The sequence below is a fragment of the Haliotis asinina genome, chromosome 1 (genome assembly GCF_037392515.1).
Source record: "Haliotis asinina isolate JCU_RB_2024 chromosome 1, JCU_Hal_asi_v2, whole genome shotgun sequence".
NCBI classification, from domain to species: Eukaryota; Metazoa; Mollusca; class Gastropoda; order Lepetellida; family Haliotidae; genus Haliotis; species Haliotis asinina.
Genome location: NC_090280.1, coordinates 95,266,638 through 95,285,402, shown reverse-complemented (window position 1 = coordinate 95,285,402; position 18,765 = coordinate 95,266,638). Strand labels below are relative to the sequence as shown.

The window sequence follows — 18,765 nt, the reverse complement described above, 5'->3', positions numbered from 1 at the left end:
GTACCCCTCTGATAAGTGTTAATTGGCATGGCTCCAACGACCGAAAGCTATGATTACACAATGCCATTTAGAAAGTGGTCAAATGTAACATGTTATGTTTGGGATTGCACTTTCTTGGTGTAATCACAAATATAACATACGTTACATTTGACCACTTTCTAAATGGCATTGTGTAATCACGACAGTCTAGTGTATGACTTGTGAATGGGTGTACAAGAGTTTAAGGGGCTGGGTTGTGCAGTTAAAGTGTTCGACTGTCATACCAAAGACCTGGAAACTGAAACATTTCAGGTCCTGGGTATCATTAAACCTTGGATCATCTGAAGATCACATTACCTGATCTTTCAGTTCTGCATCACGAAAGGCCACATCACTGAGGATGGTGTTTAGGCAGAAACTGAAACACTCCGGCATTGGCAGCTCTAAAGGAAAGAAGGAATCGCTTTCACTGAATCATACGTTTCAACTGAAGACCCACTTGAGCAAACGTTTATAACTGAAAGACTCTCATCCCTTAGATCAAATGGTATGACAAAATACCTATTATCCTCCTGATCAAACAGTATGAAAAAATGATTTCTCTTGATCAAACAGTATGACAGAATGATTTCTCTTGATCAAGCTGATATGACAGAAAGACTCTCATCCAGCGGATCAAACAGTATGACAGAATTACACTCATCTTCTCGACTCAAACAGTATGACAGAATGGCTCCCATCCTATGGATCAAACAGTATGAGAGAATGACTCTAAATGTCTTGATCAAACATTTATAACAGAAGGACTCTCACTCCTTTGATCAAACATTATGACAGAAGGACTCTCATCCTGTCAGTACTTTCTGTACTTGTTAAGACATTGAGGTCCATCAACCGACAGGGCCTTGGATAGACCCATAGCCAGAACACTTACTGTACTTGTTAAGACCTCGAGGCCCCTCAACCCATTGGGCCTTCGATAGCCCCTGCAGCACCTTCAGGAGATACGGAAGTATCTTGTCCTTGTACTGAAGTAGAAAATGTAGAAAGGTAAAAAACCCAGTTCATAAATATATCCCAGAACGAGCACAATCGAATGTTCTGGTGACTTCAATGATTGCATTGCTCGTGCCATATTGGAGATGCATGTGCACAATCGGAATGCACAAACAGTTTTATAACTAGGGCAGATGCCCAGTCACTGTCATAAGAAGATTTATTGACTATGGAAATCCGGAATTTGAAGTATATTAAAAGCAAACAAGCATCAGTATTATTTACCCAACATCATTAATACCACTTTAGAAGCAAAATCAATTGCCTTGATAATGAAAAATAGAAAGCAAAAATTCAGTAAGATAATTCTTCTGCTCGTGACAGGCAAAATGTAACTGGGAAGCCATGTGAAACAACATTCTCTTGCAGTCTGTATTGAAATTTATGGCTCACTGTGGAAAACTCAGCGGCAACAGATTCTCCAGTATGTCATCAATCCTATTTTTGTAGGAAACACTTGCCATGTTTTTGTTGTTACAAGTAAACATATCCTTTACCATTCAGGGTTAGAAAAATTTTAAATGATATTGAAGATAAATATTGCAGTTTGTCTTACATCGTAAAACAATCCTGACACCGGGATATAAGAAATATGTTCTGGCATGGCATTTCAACATTGTGTGATTGACACTTGAGTAATACAAAGGTGTGTACAGACCTGCAGGCCAGATTCCAGAAAGTAAACACCCAGTGCAATGATTGCATCCTGTCCTCGCTGGTCCAGCTTCAGTGTTCCACGCGATAATGTAGGGCACAGGTTTAGCAGCCGACTCACCTGAAACACAGAAACATGACCATATTAATGGTGTGACGGTTCATCGATACACATCAATCCATGGACCGCTGATACAGTGAATGGAGACCAAGTTTTACACTGTCGTGTATCCTGATAAGATACTTCAAATGGGCCACGTTACATCAATGTTTAACTTTGAATATTGTCAACTTGTGATATCTGTCAAGATATAATGTGTTTAGAAGCAGTACAAACTTCATTCTATTGTGTGACTGCAGCTTCAATATCCAGCAACATGCATATATTAAAGGTGTTTCTGATCTGTTCTCTGCTTATAACAGTATTATGGTGCATTTATTTTGTGCTTGTTCTTAAAAAACATGTCTAATGTGACTTTTTTCAAATTAAAGTTTCTTTCATTTAAACATTGCTTTTGTTTTCATCTTAAAGTGTTGGGAAGTTAGTTAAGTTGGTATTAGAATAAAAGGTTTTTTATTGTGATACATATCATATCGTCACCGTTTTATTGGGATTCATATCATATTACAGCTTCGGTACGCAATATCTTAGAGATAAAATCTAATCGTAATTAAATTTTGAGTATCGTGACGCATGATATCTCAGGTTGTATGCTAATACAAGCACTAGACTGTACACATCCCGCATACGGGTGAGTGTTTGGGGGGGGCTTTTTTTCCCTATCTATTGGAAAGAAAAACATTATTTCCATTTCATTTTTATTCCCACTCTACAAACGTATATAGTACAATGATATGCATATATTTACTCGCATACATACATTATACATACATATGCAAATGCACATACATATCTAAATAGATACTTGTAATATTTCCCAATTCAACTGTGTTTACAAACAGGAATTCTTAATATTCTGGCACTTTGCACATGTCTATTACTGTCGTATGTATAAAACAATACATATTCTTTTTCATAGAGATCCTCCTTGGGGTACTTATAAGCATTTAAATGTTCTTTAAATTCTTGCGACAGTTGTAACTATACTTTTTCAATAAAATTTATACAAAACAAAAAACATTGTTTTTGTCTTGTGAGACCACCCCTACAGGGCCCCTGGCCCCGTGACAGCCAAGAGCAGGTAACCCTTCAGACTATAGCCTCCAGCAAAACACTTCCTTTTCTGTCGCCCGCCTGTAAAGACGTGCTACAGCGTTCAGAGATTTTGGCTTCTCAAAGACAAAAGACAAGTACTAAGATGAGTAACACAGAGACTCAAACTGTATGTATGGTTTCTTTATTAGACTTTTTTGCTGTCCCTGTTGGTAGCCACGTGGCTAGCGTAATGGTGGAAGGCAAGCCTTTTTTCCCGCCAAAACTTTTAAGTTTTCAGGGCGGTCTTTTTAAAAAGTAACCTTTAGTTAGCTATACTTTTTATGTATTGTATTCATACTATTTCCATATTATTTCCATATTTACTACAATTTGTATAAATTTGTTGTAAATTATGGTGTAGTGGCACTTAGCTTTTACCTTAACTACGTGCGTAGTTTTAGTTATTTAGCTTGCGCCCATGCGTGTTTTGTTTCATTTATTGTTTCATTACACAACACTAGGGGTTATTTGTTGCTTTGCAGTTTAAATCCTGTTCAACATGCAAATCCTCTATTCCGGCCAAGGACCTTCACGACGTTTGTTTAAGGTGCCTAGTTGAATGTCACCATGATGACCAGTCATGTGAGGTGTGTTTTACCCCCGAAACAAGAAAGTCAAGACACACCAACTTTTTGTTTTATTCCAACCTACTTAAGGCAGAGGGGGGTTGATATTTGGGCTCAGGACCCTCCATCTAAGTGTTCCCACAAAAAGAAAGGCGCAGCTTCCTCTTCGGAGGGGTCTGCTAAGAAGGTCAGGGTGTCTAGGGACCCTTCCCCTTCTTCTGCCACTGTATCCTCTGCACCTACCCCCACTTTGCAAGCACCATTAATCTCTGTTGATTCAATTAATGCCTTGTTTCAGCAACAGATGTCTTCGGTCCAATCAAAGATAGATTCGGCGCTGTCGGGTTTCCGAAAGGAACTTGACGCCCGATCTTCATTGAGCGGTCATGGTGGTTCACTTGAGGGAGGCCGCGGTCCGGGTTTAGGCTCGGAGAACGCTCCTCCCTCTGGCCAGCCGTCCTGCGCTTCGGGCGCTCGGTCGGATTTGCCTAGGGCAGTCGGCCCCAGCTTGTCCCGTGGGGCAGGTGGGGCAGCGACGTCCGGTGTCGGCGGCTCGACCTCGGTCAGCGTGCCTAGTGCCACAGTGGGCAGGCAGCCTAGTGCTGCCCAGCCGCTGGGGGCATCGACACCCCTTCCATTTCCTGGGCTCTCGGGTCACCCTCTGATGGGGGGCTTGCCTCAGTTGCCCAGGCGACCTAGTTCGGTCTCTGGCAGGGGCGAACCTAGTGGCTCGGCCCTTCTGAGTCTTTCGGTTCCTTCGAGTTCCGTCTTGGTAGCACCCTCTATCTGAGGAGCGTGAGGAGATGGATATCGAGGAGGAGGGGATTGGGGAGGAGTGTGAGTCGGAGGTCACGTACTCGTTCGGTTCGTCCCTCAAACAGGTTAGAGAAAAGATTGCCGAGGTCTTACCTCAGGTTTCTATTCCTGTGTCGGAGCCCGACCCCTTGGAGTTACGGCTTCCAGGGGAGGCGTTCGCGCCTACGAAGGTCGCCGAGGCGAGGTTGCGCCTGCTCCCATCACTGGTTGGGGAGAAAGTGAATCCGCTCCTTTCGGGTACCTACAGGTTGGGATCTTCCCTCTTTCCTTGGGCACTGCAGGTTGTGCAGGAGGCCGCGGAGGCTGTTAGCACTTTCAAGGACTCTAAGCCCTTGTCAGAGCAACCCTCCTCGTCTCGCCAACGGCCTCCCACTCTTGCTTCGGCTTACCCTTCGGCGCCGGCAAAGGAAGATGCTAAGTGGACTGCTCCGCTGCAGCACAAACGAAGCAAGAGGGCGAAAGTCAAAGGCAAGGGGCCTGCGTTGCAGCAGTCGCAGCAACAGCAGCCTTTTCGGGGCAAAGGGAAGCCTGCCCCGGCTTCCCGTTAAACATTTGCCCAGAGCCTTTGGTGTCCCCCGCACAAGCAGGCGGAGAACTGCCGAATGTGGGGGTACATTGCCTTGCGCCAGAAGTCCCTGTAGGCGGCAGGCTGTCACTATTCCTTTCGGAATGGCAGGCAGCCACTTCAAATCCCTGGGTCCTGTCCACAGTCAGGGATGGCCATATGCCACAGTGGAAGCAAGACCCTCCATGTTTCTCAGGGATTCGGCACACGCCGGTGCTGTTCTCCCGGGAAAAAGCAGAGGTCCTCCGTGCCGAGGTCCAGTCGTTACTGGACAAGGCTGCCATCCAGGTGGTTCCGGAAGGTCAACAAGAAGACGGGTTTTATTCCACGTACTTCCTTGTGACCAAGAAGGACGGAGGGTTCAGACCTATCTTAAATCTCAAGGGGCTGAACAAGCTCATAGAGGTTCCGTCCTTCAGGATGGAGACACTGCGGTCAGTGATCTCTTCAGTGGAGACAGGGGATTGACTCACGTCAATCGATCTCAAGGACGCTTACCTCCATGTTCCGATACACTCCGAGTTCAAGAAATACCTTCTGTTTTCGTTCGACAGGAAGTGTTATCAGTTTCGGGTTCTACCCTTCGGCATCTCCACAGCACCGAGGGTGTTCACCAAACTTATGTTGATTCCGGCTCACCTAGCCAGGCCACAGGGCAGGTGTTGTCATCCGTACCTGGACGATTGGCTTTTGAGGGCCCTCGGGTTCCTGTTATCACATGATGCCACACACCAAGTGATGGACATCCTGTTGAAGCTCGGCTGGATCATCAATCTCAAGAAATCAGACCTGACACCCACGCAGGATCTGGTGTTCTTAGGGGCACGGTTCAATACGGCTCAGGGGATTGTTTCCCTAGCCCCAGACAGCATTGTCAAAGTTCAGAGATTTGTTTTTCAGTTTCTCGAGTTCCCCAGGGCCACAGCAAGAACTTGGCTTCATTTGCTGGGCACTATGGGCTACAGTGGACGTGGTCTGGCGTGCGAGGTTGAGGATGCGACCCATTCAACAGGCGTTAGCCCAGTTGTGGTCCCATGCAGAGAGCTGCGAGACTGTGCTCGAGACTCCCGCTTGGTTGATACCTCACCTGCGGTGGTGGACGGAAGTCAGAAATCTGTCCAGGGGGATACCCTTAGAGACACCGACACCTTCCCTCTTGATTCAGATGGACGCTTCCCTCACAGGCTGGGGGGGGGGGCGTCCTGGGCGAACTATCAGTCTCGGGCCGTTGGGCTGAGGATGAAGTTACCCTACACATCAATGTGTTGGAATTGAGAGCAGTCCACCGTGTGTTCGAGAGCTTTGTGGAGTCAGTGCGGGGTCAAGTGGTTCGCCTAGAGATGGATAACCAGACCGCTATGACGTATATCCTGAAGCAAGGCGGCACAGTGTGTCCGTCCCTCCTTCAGGAGGCGTGGCAGTTTCTGCTGTGGTGCGACCAGTTCGACATTCGGGTACTTCCTGTTAACTCCCGGGCATAGACAATGTCCGCGCGGATGCGCTATCGAGACGTATACTAGCCCCACACGAGTGGATGCTGCATCGGGGGATATTCGGGATTATTGTGGGCGTTCCAACCAGTTCCTCTGATCTCATGAGTCCTCTTGCAGCTGACCGCACAACCGGCTCAGCTACTTGTGCTTCTGGCACCGCTTTGGTCGGCTCAAAGCTGGTTTCCGGTAATTCTCAGGTTTCTGGCTCAGCCTCCTGTTCTATTATCCTTTCGACTGGACTTACTATCCCAGAATGGAGCGCCACACCCCAATCCAAGGATTCAGTGGGTGGCTTGGCCGCTGTCCGGAATCGCCTCCATGCGAGAGGAATTCCTGCACCAGTTGCAGACACAATTCTGGCTTCGCGGAGGGATTCGACGAACGTTCAATATGAGGATAGATGGGCCTGTCATGCGCGCTGGTGTGTCGACAGGGGGATTCTCGATCCCTTTTCTGCAGATCTAGTATCTGTGTTGGACTTTTTACAATCTAAACTGGAAGCTGGTCTGGCCGCTTCTACAGTTAGAGGTTACTCCACGGCAATCTCTGCCTTCCACATTCCTGTCGATGGTGCATTTTTGGGGCAGCACCCTCTAGTTCAGCGCTTCCTTGCAGGCGTGGACAGAATCCGTCTGTCTGTACGGCGGATTAGTCCCCCGTGGGACTTGCCAGTCGTTCTTGATTGGCTGTCCGGTCCTCTTTTTCACAATCTGTTGGCTCTGTCCCTCCAGCTGTTGACATGGAAGACTGCTTTTCTTGTGGCGGTAACTTCTGGCAGGCGGGTAGGCGACATACACGCTATGTCCGCCAACCCTGAATTAACGGTGTTTCACAAAGACAGAGTGAGCATTCGATTGCCAGATACTTACCGTCCTAAGAGAGATAGCACCTTTCACGTAACGGCGCCTATTCAGCTGCCTGCTTTCACACAGCCTTCGCCGCCCGGTACCTCTCATCGACGTGCTCACGTCTTAGATGTCCGTAAGACCCTGAAGGCTTATATCAAACGAACAAAAGACATTAGGAAGAATGATCAATTGTTCTGCTGTTATGGTGGTGGCAAGGCTGGCCTTCCGGCAAACAAGCAGACCATATCTAGGTGGCTTGTCTCTGCCATTTGTATGGGATACACCTCGAAAGGTTGTACGCCCCCTGAGGGTTTGAAAGCTCATTCGGTTAGGGCTGTGGCGACGTCTAAGGCATATGTGTCTGCCTTGCCCATTGAGGAGATCTGCTCTGCGGCTATTTGGAGCCGACCGAGCACGTTCATCCGTCATTACCAGTTAGACAGATTGTCAAGCGAGCGTGCTCGGTTTGGCCAGTCAGTTCTCACCAGTGGGCAGGGCACGAGTGCCCTAGCCGATTGAGCTACCCTTGCATTTGACGAACGATCATTTGACGAATGATCATATGATCTGTCTGTCTCGGCTCCCGTTTTTTGAGAAAAAAAAAGAGGGGGGGACAATTTTTTAGGCACCCTACGGCTTCTTGTAGAATGGTAGGGTTAGACCGTATAATAGCCTGGCCCTGGTCCGCACCCCCGCCGCAAGGCACAGAAGGTCACGTGACCAGGTAAGTTTGATCCCTTGTTACTTTCAGTTCGTAATAAAGGTTATCATCTTATGTCAGGTTTATGAGCAGACAGAATGCCTCTCCCTAAGATCAGTCTTTAGGAGTCTGTCTTATGCTTATAAGTACCCCAAGGAGGATCTCTATGAAAAAGAATCGAACAAACCTGTAGAGGTTGCAGATTCTTTGAATAGAGTCCTCCTTGGGGTACGGTCACGCACCTGCCCACATTCTGTCTGTATTGCTTACAGAATGGAAGTGTTTTGATGGAGGCTATAGTCTGAAGAGTTACCTGCTCTTGGCTGTCACAGGGCCAGGGGCCCTGTAGGGGTGGTCTCACAAGGCAAAAACGATGTTTTTTGTTTTGTATATATTTTGTTGAAAAAATATAGTTACAACTGTCGTAAGAATTTAAAGAACATTTAAATGCTTATAAGTACCCCAAGGAGGACTCTATTCAAAGAATCTGCAACCTCTACAGGTTTGTTCGAAATTTTGTGTCCCCTCAGAAGAGTAGGGTTGACTATTAAGGTCCAAGAAACTGTTGTGATATTGATAGACTATTGCATGTTACCATTGCGATGTTGATAGACTATTGCATGCTACCATTGCGATCTTGACAGACTATTGCATGTTACCATTGCGATGTTGATAGACTATTGTATGTTACCACTGCGATCTTGACAGACTATTGCATGTTAACATTGCGATGTTGATAGACTATTGTATGTTACCATTGCGATGTTGATAGACTATTGCATGTTACCATTGCGATGTTGATAGACTATTGCATGTTACCATTGCGATGTTGATAGACTATTGCATGTTACCATTGCGATGTTGATAGACTATTGCATGCTACCATTGCCATGTTGATAGACTATTGCATGTTACCACTGCCATGTTGATAGACTATTGCATGCTACCATTGCCATGTTGATAGACTATTGCATGCTGCCATTGCGATCTTGATAGACTATTGCATGCTGCCATTGCCTGCAGACATTTTGATCGCCACAACATTGGATCTAAAATAACATTCAAATCAGGTAATAAATACTGGCTCTGTGGCTCGGTCACAACTTTGACAAATACTCACCTTTCAGTTTCAACAGAAAACACTTTCTGTGTGTAAAGGTTGAAAATCAAACATTTTTTAGTTTTAACAATACGAAGATGAAAAAAATTATCCATTGCACTGAACACTCAACTGTCATCAGATTCAATGGATTTAAAGAGGACAATAATCTATTGTCACTATGAAAGTGTCAAGAAATCTCACAAAAAAAACGTCATCAGATATTTTGGTGACTCAAGTTGAAAGGTAGATCAACATAACTGGCAAGTGGCAAATACTTCACATTAACTGATTTCACTCAAACAGTGTGATGATGGCAGATAATAGCTGATGTTTTGTTTGTTTTCACAAACCCAAAATGTTCCCATATAGCTTACTTAGCTGCTGTATAGTTTATGATTTTGATATTCACAAAATCCCTGCTGTCTGCTTGAACTGCCATTTTGGTAAGGGTTCAACTCAACATGCCCTTATATTACTGCAAAAATAGAGATCAATCCCGTGGGAGGTAGGTCTGTAGGACAGAGCATAAAATGAAATAAAATGACAGTATCGATAGTTGATGCAACTATTGATGTATTGGCTCGTCATGTCATACACCTATTGATAAAGTACTGCTGGGTGGTTAACAATCGTGATCAATCAAGCATGGTTAGACCCTTAATCCCATCTGGAAAACACTGAAATGTTAGCATGGGTTCTGACTCGTTAAATGCTTCCATGGCAAATCTGGAAACCTACTCCAAATATTACAGTGGAATCTGTGTATTACAGACTGGCCTGGGTCCACATCATTTGTCAGGATTGTAAAGCAGTCCAAATCAGACAGTTTTGTGCATTCAGGCAGACACTGTATTGTGTTCTTAACCTTGGCAGAAGAGAAACTACAGAACACCATGTAGTCTGCTAAAACCATGTCTCAAATCTTTAATTGCCTTTCTGCATGTGACGCAAGGGGACATAACTCACATCTCAATCCAACACAGCAATAGAGCACCTAACCTCATGATTACCATCAATATGCCACAGTGGGTTATCCCCCTTTGTTAAGGACAACCAACAACTTGAATATTTTTTTTTTTCTTTTATTGCTACCCAATGTATCATTTATACTTTCATTGGAAAGTCTGTAAATGGTACTGATGTTCATTTCGCTTCAAGATATATCTGATACACTCTGTCCGGATTACAAAGGATTGTTCTCATAGCAAGTTGATTAATCAATAGTTATGAGAATCACGATTAAGGAGCATGCATTAATGACAAATTAAGAACAATTTTTGCAGGGAGTCAGAGAGTAGGCCAGATTATGGAGAAAACAAGATTCCATAGTAGTTACATTTCATACCCACTTCTGTCAAAACAGTGTCAACTCTTAGTCCAGTACATATGCCTGCCACAGAACCCTGGATAAATCTCTGATCTTATCCTTTCCAAACCAGAAGCAATGCAGGTATGGCCACTGCCAGTCCAGCTCAATAAGGATTTGTTAAAATTGCTCTTCAGCAACCAAAGCTTGTCATATGGGATTGGACAGTCCGACTTTCCATCATATCCACATTGTGCGGACAGTTGCCTCTAATGTCACTAGTTTGTCTGGTCTCCAGGAACCAATGCTTGTTGTATGAGGCATAATTAGTGTGACTGGATGGTCAACAGTGTCATCATACCCACATTGTGTGGACCGATACTCATAATGTCAATCACTGAATTGTCTGGCACATAAACAGACTTTCACAGATAGCTTGAACATTGGCTGCAGTGTTCAACTACCAATAAGCTACAAGTTTGCCAGTCCTGATATCTTTGAAAATCTAAAAGGCCAGTTGTTTTCTCTAAAATTATGCAAATGCTGCTCAAGCATGATCAACCAACTGGAATGTTGAATTTTAGACATTGTAGGTCAACGCTATCAACAGCAATGATGTATGTAAGCAGAATTATAGTTTTCTGCTACATGATGAAAAATGTAACTTGCACTGCTAACAGAGAGGTAGTTTATCTGATATTGCCAATGGGCACAAACCAATGTTCTAGCAGGTAGCCAAACATTTTCAGAAATATAGCTTACTGTACATGGTGTGAAGAAAGCTTATGAATAATTGTTGCTTGTGCTGGAGCAATTGATGAAATACAGTGAAAACTGTCAAAACCGGCAAGTTGTCAACACTGGCGTAAAATCAACGTCCCGTTCATGGGTTGTACATTCATCATCAGCTCTCATCAGACATTCATTACTTTGGCTATGTGTTTATGATGCACTCTTTCATAGGCGACTGTAACTATCATGAAAGCACAGAAAGGTGTCGCTTGCCACACAGATTAATCAAGTGGGCAGGGACAAGAACTGTTTTGACAGGGGCATCGGAGACATTACTTGACATTGATTCATGCCACAGCTACGGAGTGCAGAAAAGAAGAGAACTACAACTAAAGCCTCAATGACCATTCTTACCTTTAGCCAAGGCGTGGGTTTAATCATGCCAAGAGACCTTGCAAGTTGAAGAAGCATCCTGGCGTGAGAACACTTCTCGTCCGCCATTGTTTAGCTGGGTTGTCTCCCTTGCCCTTCGTGACCGCGACCGGTTGCAGTCAAAAATAAGTATTTGAACACGAATCAAATAATCCTTTCCGCTCAAAACTGAGCATGTAAGTTCACGTTAGCTCTGTTTCATTACATTATCCTATTTTTCTCTTAAAACAACTCAAACTAAAGAAAAAGCACTCGAGTTGTCGTGAACGGGCATCTACACAATATCATTCATATGGCTGTTAACATGGCCGATTAGCTCAGTTGGTTAGAGCGCCGTGCTAATAACGCGGATGTCATGGGTTCGAGCCCCATATTGGCCACGAAAGTTTTTGATGTTTTGCAATGCATTATTTCTCACAAATGGCCGTTTGTGTCTCTTTCCAGTATTTCCTGTTCTGAATGAGTTGGTGTTGAGACGCATATGAAGGCTTTTCCGGGATATAGCATATCTGATTTGCATTTCATTTTGAAACTTGAGCACCCAGTATAATAGACTAGCACAGAGAAGGAGTGTGTTCCTTCGCATAGTCGTGTGTATATATATACATATGTATAGGTTTTGATGAGTTCAATGTTCTTGTGGAAGACTACGTAAAAGTGCCAAGTTCCTTATATTTCTATCCAAGCCGTCAGAGGGCAAGGGTGTTTGTGAAGTTGATCTTCCGAAAAAGAGGTGACCATGTATTGCGGACACATGTGTGATGTGTGTGTGCGTGTGTGGTGTAAGCAATCCATTTGCACAGAAAGACAAGTGCCCAGTACACGTGCATACATGTGTCGACCATGTTGCTTAACCGACAAGCTCAGCTTGTCAGGGCCTTGTGGAAGGCGAATGTCTTGCTTATTATTCCCATGTTTGTTGAGATGGCCGATTAGCTCAGTTGGTTAGAGCGCCGTGCTAATAACGCGGATGTCATGGGTTCGAGCCCCATATTGGCCACGAAAGTTTTTGATGTTTTGCAATGCATTATTTCTCACAAATGGCCGTTTGTGTCTCTTTCCAGTATTTCCTGTTCTGAATGAGTTGGTGTTGAGACGCATATGAAGGCTTTTCCGGGATATAGCATATCTGATTTGCATTTCATTTTGAAACTTGAGCACCCAGTATAATAGACTAGCACAGAGAAGGAGTGTGTTCCTTCGCATAGTCGTGTGTATATATATACATATGTATAGGTTTTCTGGTTCATCCTTTTCCCTTTCTATTCTCATTGGTGAATAGTTCAATGTTCTTGTGGAAGACTACGTAAAAGTGCCAAGTTCCTTATATTTCTATCCAAGCCGTCAGAGGGCAAGGGTGTTTGTGAAGTTGATCTTCCGAAAAAGAGGTGACCATGTATTGCGGACACATGTGTGATGTGTGTGTGCGTGTGTGGTGTAAGCAATCCATTTGCACAGAAAGATAAGTGCCCAGTACACGTGCATACATGTGTCGACCATGTTGCTTAACCGACAAGCTCAGCTTGTCAGGGCCTTGTGGAAGGCGAATGTCTTGCTTATTATTCCCATGTTTGTTAAGATGGCCGATTAGCTCAGTTGGTTAGAGCGCCGTGCTAATAACGCGGATGTCATGGGTTCGAGCCCCATATTGGCCACGAAAGTTTTTGATGTTTTGCAATGCATTATTTCTCACAAATGGCCGTTTGTGTCTCTTTCCAGTATTTCCTGTTCTGAATGAGTTGGTGTTGAGACGCATATGAAGGCTTTTCCGGGATATAGCATATCTGATTTGCATTTCATTTTGAAACTTGAGCACCCAGTATAATAGACTAGCACAGAGAAGGAGTGTGTTCCTTCGCATAGTCGTGTGTATATATATACATATGTATAGGTTTTCTGGTTCATCCTTTTCCCTTTCTATTCTCATTGGTGAATAGTTCAATGTTCTTGTGGAAGACTACGTAAAAGTGCCAAGTTCCTTATATTTCTATCCAAGCCGTCAGAGGGCAAGGGTGTTTGTGAAGTTGATCTTCCGAAAAAGAGGTGACCATGTATTGCGGACACATGTGTGATGTGTGTGTGCGTGTGTGGTGTAAGCAATCCATTTGCACAGAAAGATAAGTGCCCAGTACACGTGCATACATGTGTCGACCATGTTGCTTAACCGACAAGCTCAGCTTGTCAGGGCCTTGTGGAAGGCGAATGTCTTGCTTATTATTCCCATGGTTGTTAAGATGGCCGATTAGCTCAGTTGGTTAGAGCGCCGTGCTAATAACGCGGATGTCATGGGTTCGAGCCCCATATTGGCCACGAAAGTTTTTGATGTTTTGCAATGCATTATTTCTCACAAATGGCCGTTTGTGTCTCTTTCCAGTATTTCCTGTTCTGAATGAGTTGGTGTTGAGACGCATATGAAGGCTTTTCCGGGATATAGCATATCTGATTTGCATTTCATTTTGAAACTTGAGCACCCAGTATAATAGACTAGCACAGAGAAGGAGTGTGTTCCTTCGCATAGTCGTGTGTATATATATACATATGTATAGGTTTTCTGGTTCATCCTTTTCCCTTTCTATTCTCATTGGTGAATAGTTCAATGTTCTTGTGGAAGACTACGTAAAAGTGCCAAGTTCCTTATATTTCTATCCAAGCCGTCAGAGGGCAAGGGTGTTTGTGAAGTTGATCTTCCGAAAAAGAGGTGACCATGTATTGCGGACACATGTGTGATGTGTGTGTGCGTGTGTGGTGTAAGCAATCCATTTGCACAGAAAGATAAGTGCCCAGTACACGTGCATACATGTGTCGACCATGTTGCTTAACCGACAAGCTCAGCTTGTCAGGGCCTTGTGGAAGGCGAATGTCTTGCTTATTATTCCCATGTTTGTTGAGATGGCCGATTAGCTCAGTTGGTTAGAGCGCCGTGCTAATAACGCGGATGTCATGGGTTCGAGCCCCATATTGGCCACGAAAGTTTTTGATGTTTTGCAATGCATTATTTCTCACAAATGGCCGTTTGTGTCTCTTTCCAGTATTTCCTGTTCTGAATGAGTTGGTGTTGAGACGCATATGAAGGCTTTTCCGGGATATAGCATATCTGATTTGCATTTCATTTTGAAACTTGAGCACCCAGTATAATAGACTAGCACAGAGAAGGAGTGTGTTCCTTCGCATAGTCGTGTGTATATATATACATATGTATAGGTTTTCTGGTTCATCCTTTTCCCTTTCTATTCTCATTGGTGAATAGTTCAATGTTCTTGTGGAAGACTACGTAAAAGTGCCAAGTTCCTTATATTTCTATCCAAGCCGTCAGAGGGCAAGGGTGTTTGTGAAGTTTTGCATGATACTTATCTTCCGAAAACGAGGTGACCATGTATTGCGGACACATGTGTGATGTGTGTGTGCGTGTGTGGTGTAAGCAATCCATTTGCACAGAAAGACAAGTGCCCAGTACACGTGCATACATGTGTCGACCATGTTGCTTAACCGACAAGCTCAGCTTGTCAGGGCCTTGTGGAAGGCGAATGTCTTGCTTATTATTCCCATGGTTGTTAAGATGGCCGATTAGCTCAGTTGGTTAGAGCGCCGTGCTAATAACGCGGATGTCATGGGTTCGAGCCCCATATTGGCCACGAAAGTTTTTGATGTTTTGCAATGCATTATTTCTCACAAATGGCCGTTTGTGTCTCTTTCCAGTATTTCCTGTTCTGAATGAGTTGGTGTTGAGACGCATATGAAGGCTTTTCCGGGATATAGCATATCTGATTTGCATTTCATTTTGAAACTTGAGCACCCAGTATAATAGACTAGCACAGAGAAGGAGTGTGTTCCTTCGCATAGTCGTGTGTATATATATACATATGTATAGGTTTTCTGGTTCATCCTTTTCCCTTTCTATTCTCATTGGTGAATAGTTCAATGTTCTTGTGGAAGACTACGTAAAAGTGCCAAGTTCCTTATATTTCTATCCAAGCCGTCAGAGGGCAAGGGTGTTTGTGAAGTTTTGCATGATACTTATCTTCCGAAAACGAGGTGACCATGTATTGCGGACACATGTGTGATGTGTGTGTGCGTGTGTGGTGTAAGCAATCCATTTGCACAGAAAGACAAGTGCCCAGTACACGTGCATACATGTGTCGACCATGTTGCTTAACCGACAAGCTCAGCTTGTCAGGGCCTTGTGGAAGGCGAATGTCTTGCTTATTATTCCCATGGTTGTTAAGATGGCCGATTAGCTCAGTTGGTTAGAGCGCCGTGCTAATAACGCGGATGTCATGGGTTCGAGCCCCATATTGGCCACGAAAGTTTTTGATGTTTTGCAATGCATTATTTCTCACAAATGGCCGTTTGTGTCTCTTTCCAGTATTTCCTGTTCTGAATGAGTTGGTGTTGAGACGCATATGAAGGCTTTTCCGGGATATAGCATATCTGATTTGCATTTCATTTTGAAACTTGAGCACCCAGTATAATAGACTAGCACAGAGAAGGAGTGTGTTCCTTCGCATAGTCGTGTGTATATATATACATATGTATAGGTTTTCTGGTTCATCCTTTTCCCTTTCTATTCTCATTGGTGAATAGTTCAATGTTCTTGTGGAAGACTACGTAAAAGTGCCAAGTTCCTTATATTTCTATCCAAGCCGTCAGAGGGCAAGGGTGTTTGTGAAGTTTTGCATGATACTTATCTTCCGAAAACGAGGTGACCATGTATTGCGGACACATGTGTGATGTGTGTGTGCGTGTGTGGTGTAAGCAATCCATTTGCACAGAAAGACAAGTGCCCAGTACACGTGCATACATGTGTCGACCATGTTGCTTAACCGACAAGCTCAGCTTGTCAGGGCCTTGTGGAAGGCGAATGTCTTGCTTATTATTCCCATGGTTGTTAAGATGGCCGATTAGCTCAGTTGGTTAGAGCGCCGTGCTAATAACGCGGATGTCATGGGTTCGAGCCCCATATTGGCCACGAAAGTTTTTGATGTTTTGCAATGCATTATTTCTCACAAATGGCCGTTTGTGTCTCTTTCCAGTATTTCCTGTTCTGAATGAGTTGGTGTTGAGACGCATATGAAGGCTTTTCCGGGATATAGCATATCTGATTTGCATTTCATTTTGAAACTTGAGCACCCAGTATAATAGACTAGCACAGAGAAGGAGTGTGTTCCTTCGCATAGTCGTGTGTATATATATACATATGTATAGGTTTTCTGGTTCATCCTTTTCCCTTTCTATTCTCATTGGTGAATAGTTCAATGTTCTTGTGGAAGACTACGTAAAAGTGCCAAGTTCCTTATATTTCTATCCAAGCCGTCAGAGGGCAAGGGTGTTTGTGAAGTTGATCTTCCGAAAAAGAGGTGACCATGTATTGCGGACACATGTGTGATGTGTGTGTGCGTGTGTGGTGTAAGCAATCCATTTGCACAGAAAGACAAGTGCCCAGTACACGTGCATACATGTGTCGACCATGTTGCTTAACCGACAAGCTCAGCTTGTCAGGGCCTTGTGGAAGGCGAATGTCTTGCTTATTATTCCCATGGTTGTTAAGATGGCCGATTAGCTCAGTTGGTTAGAGCGCCGTGCTAATAACGCGGATGTCATGGGTTCGAGCCCCATATTGGCCACGAAAGTTTTTGATGTTTTGCAATGCATTATTTCTCACAAATGGCCGTTTGTGTCTCTTTCCAGTATTTCCTGTTCTGAATGAGTTGGTGTTGAGACGCATATGAAGGCTTTTCCGGGATATAGCATATCTGATTTGCATTTCATTTTGAAACTTGAGCACCCAGTATAATAGACTAGCACAGAGAAGGAGTGTGTTCCTTCGCATAGTCGTGTGTATATATATACATATGTATAGGTTTTCTGGTTCATCCTTTTCCCTTTCTATTCTCATTGGTGAATAGTTCAATGTTCTTGTGGAAGACTACGTAAAAGTGCCAAGTTCCTTATATTTCTATCCAAGCCGTCAGAGGGCAAGGGTGTTTGTGAAGTTGATCTTCCGAAAACGAGGTGACCATGTATTGCGGACACATGTGTGATGTGTGTGTGCGTGTGTGGTGTAAGCAATCCATTTGCACAGAAAGACAAGTGCCCAGTACACGTGCATACATGTGTCGACCATGTTGCTTAACCGACAAGCTCAGCTTGTCAGGGCCTTGTGGAAGGCGAATGTCTTGCTTATTATTCCCATGGTTGATAAGATGGCCGATTAGCTCAGTTGGTTAGAGCGCCGTGCTAATAACGCGGATGTCATGGGTTCGAGCCCCATATTGGCCACGAAAGTTTTTGATGTTTTGCAATGCATTATTTCTCACAAATGGCCGTTTGTGTCTCTTTCCAGTATTTCCTGTTCTGAATGAGTTGGTGTTGAGACGCATATGAAGGCTTTTCCGGGATATAGCATATCTGATTTGCATTTCATTTTGAAACTTGAGCACCCAGTATAATAGACTAGCACAGAGAAGGAGTGTGTTCCTTCGCATAGTCGTGTGTATATATATACATATGTATAGGTTTTGATGAGTTCAATGTTCTTGTGGAAGACTACGTAAAAGTGCCAAGTTCCTTATATTTCTATCCAAGCCGTCAGAGGGCAAGGGTGTTTGTGAAGTTGATCTTCCGAAAAAGAGGTGACCATGTATTGCGGACACATGTGTGATGTGTGTGTGCGTGTGTGGTGTAAGCAATCCATTTGCACAGAAAGACAAGTGCCCAGTACACGTGCATACATGTGTCGACCATGTTGCTTAACCGACAAGCTCAGCTTGTCAGGGCCTTGTGGAAGGCGAATGTCTTGCTTATTATTCCCATGGTTGTTAAGATGGCCGATTAGCTCAGTTGGTTAGAGCGCCGTGCTAATAACGCGGATGTCATGGGTTCGAGCCCCATATTGGCCACGAAAGTTTTTGATGTTTTGCAATGCATTATTTCTCACAAATGGCCGTTTGTGTCTCTTTCCAGTATTTCCTGTTCTGAATGAGTTGGTGTTGAGACGCATATGAAGGCTTTTCCGGGATATAGCATATCTGATTTGCATTTCATTTTGAAACTTGAGCACCCAGTATAATAGACTAGCACAGAGAAGGAGTGTGTTCCTTCGCATAGTCGTGTGTATATATATACATATGTATAGGTTTTGATGAGTTCAATGTTCTTGTGGAAGACTACGTAAAAGTGCCAAGTTCCTTATATTTCTATCCAAGCCGTCAGAGGGCAAGGGTGTTTGTGAAGTTGATCTTCCGAAAAAGAGGTGACCATGTATTGCGGACACATGTGTGATGTGTGTGTGCGTGTGTGGTGT

At 44.0% G+C, this 18,765-nt stretch overlaps 1 protein-coding gene and 11 non-coding genes across 12 annotated transcripts in view; 11 read left to right on the top strand and 1 right to left on the bottom strand.

The window, feature by feature from the left end:
- Positions 1 to 11,551, bottom strand: part of LOC137255762 (phosphatidylinositol 4-kinase alpha-like) — a 77,539-nt gene extending 65,988 nt beyond the window's left edge. Inside the window, exons 1-4 of the mRNA XM_067793285.1 lie at positions 11,448 to 11,551; positions 1,694 to 1,810; positions 914 to 1,007; positions 337 to 422 (exon numbers count right to left, since the gene is read on the bottom strand). Of these exons, the coding sequence (XP_067649386.1) occupies positions 337 to 422; positions 914 to 1,007; positions 1,694 to 1,810; positions 11,448 to 11,534 (384 nt within the window). The 5' untranslated portion in view covers positions 11,535 to 11,551. The remainder of the gene's footprint in view (positions 1 to 336; positions 423 to 913; positions 1,008 to 1,693; positions 1,811 to 11,447) is intronic.
- A 220-nt stretch (positions 11,552 to 11,771) lies between these two features.
- Trnai-aau (transfer RNA isoleucine (anticodon AAU)) lies at positions 11,772 to 11,845 on the top strand. Its single transcript has one exon. It is a non-coding gene; the product is annotated as a tRNA-Ile (tRNA).
- Positions 11,846 to 12,391: 546 nt separating this feature from the next.
- On the top strand, positions 12,392 to 12,465 carry Trnai-aau (transfer RNA isoleucine (anticodon AAU)). Its single transcript has one exon. It is a non-coding gene; the product is annotated as a tRNA-Ile (tRNA).
- A 581-nt stretch (positions 12,466 to 13,046) lies between these two features.
- Trnai-aau (transfer RNA isoleucine (anticodon AAU)) lies at positions 13,047 to 13,120 on the top strand. The gene has a single exon. It is a non-coding gene; the product is annotated as a tRNA-Ile (tRNA).
- Positions 13,121 to 13,701: 581 nt separating this feature from the next.
- Trnai-aau (transfer RNA isoleucine (anticodon AAU)) lies at positions 13,702 to 13,775 on the top strand. The gene has a single exon. It is a non-coding gene; the product is annotated as a tRNA-Ile (tRNA).
- Positions 13,776 to 14,356: 581 nt separating this feature from the next.
- Trnai-aau (transfer RNA isoleucine (anticodon AAU)) lies at positions 14,357 to 14,430 on the top strand. The gene has a single exon. It is a non-coding gene; the product is annotated as a tRNA-Ile (tRNA).
- A 593-nt stretch (positions 14,431 to 15,023) lies between these two features.
- Trnai-aau (transfer RNA isoleucine (anticodon AAU)) lies at positions 15,024 to 15,097 on the top strand. Its single transcript has one exon. It is a non-coding gene; the product is annotated as a tRNA-Ile (tRNA).
- Positions 15,098 to 15,690: 593 nt separating this feature from the next.
- On the top strand, positions 15,691 to 15,764 carry Trnai-aau (transfer RNA isoleucine (anticodon AAU)). The gene has a single exon. It is a non-coding gene; the product is annotated as a tRNA-Ile (tRNA).
- A 593-nt stretch (positions 15,765 to 16,357) lies between these two features.
- Positions 16,358 to 16,431, top strand: Trnai-aau (transfer RNA isoleucine (anticodon AAU)). Its single transcript has one exon. It is a non-coding gene; the product is annotated as a tRNA-Ile (tRNA).
- A 581-nt stretch (positions 16,432 to 17,012) lies between these two features.
- Trnai-aau (transfer RNA isoleucine (anticodon AAU)) lies at positions 17,013 to 17,086 on the top strand. Its single transcript has one exon. It is a non-coding gene; the product is annotated as a tRNA-Ile (tRNA).
- Positions 17,087 to 17,667: 581 nt separating this feature from the next.
- Trnai-aau (transfer RNA isoleucine (anticodon AAU)) lies at positions 17,668 to 17,741 on the top strand. The gene has a single exon. It is a non-coding gene; the product is annotated as a tRNA-Ile (tRNA).
- Positions 17,742 to 18,287: 546 nt separating this feature from the next.
- Positions 18,288 to 18,361, top strand: Trnai-aau (transfer RNA isoleucine (anticodon AAU)). The gene has a single exon. It is a non-coding gene; the product is annotated as a tRNA-Ile (tRNA).
- The last annotated feature ends 404 nt before the right edge of the window (positions 18,362 to 18,765 follow it).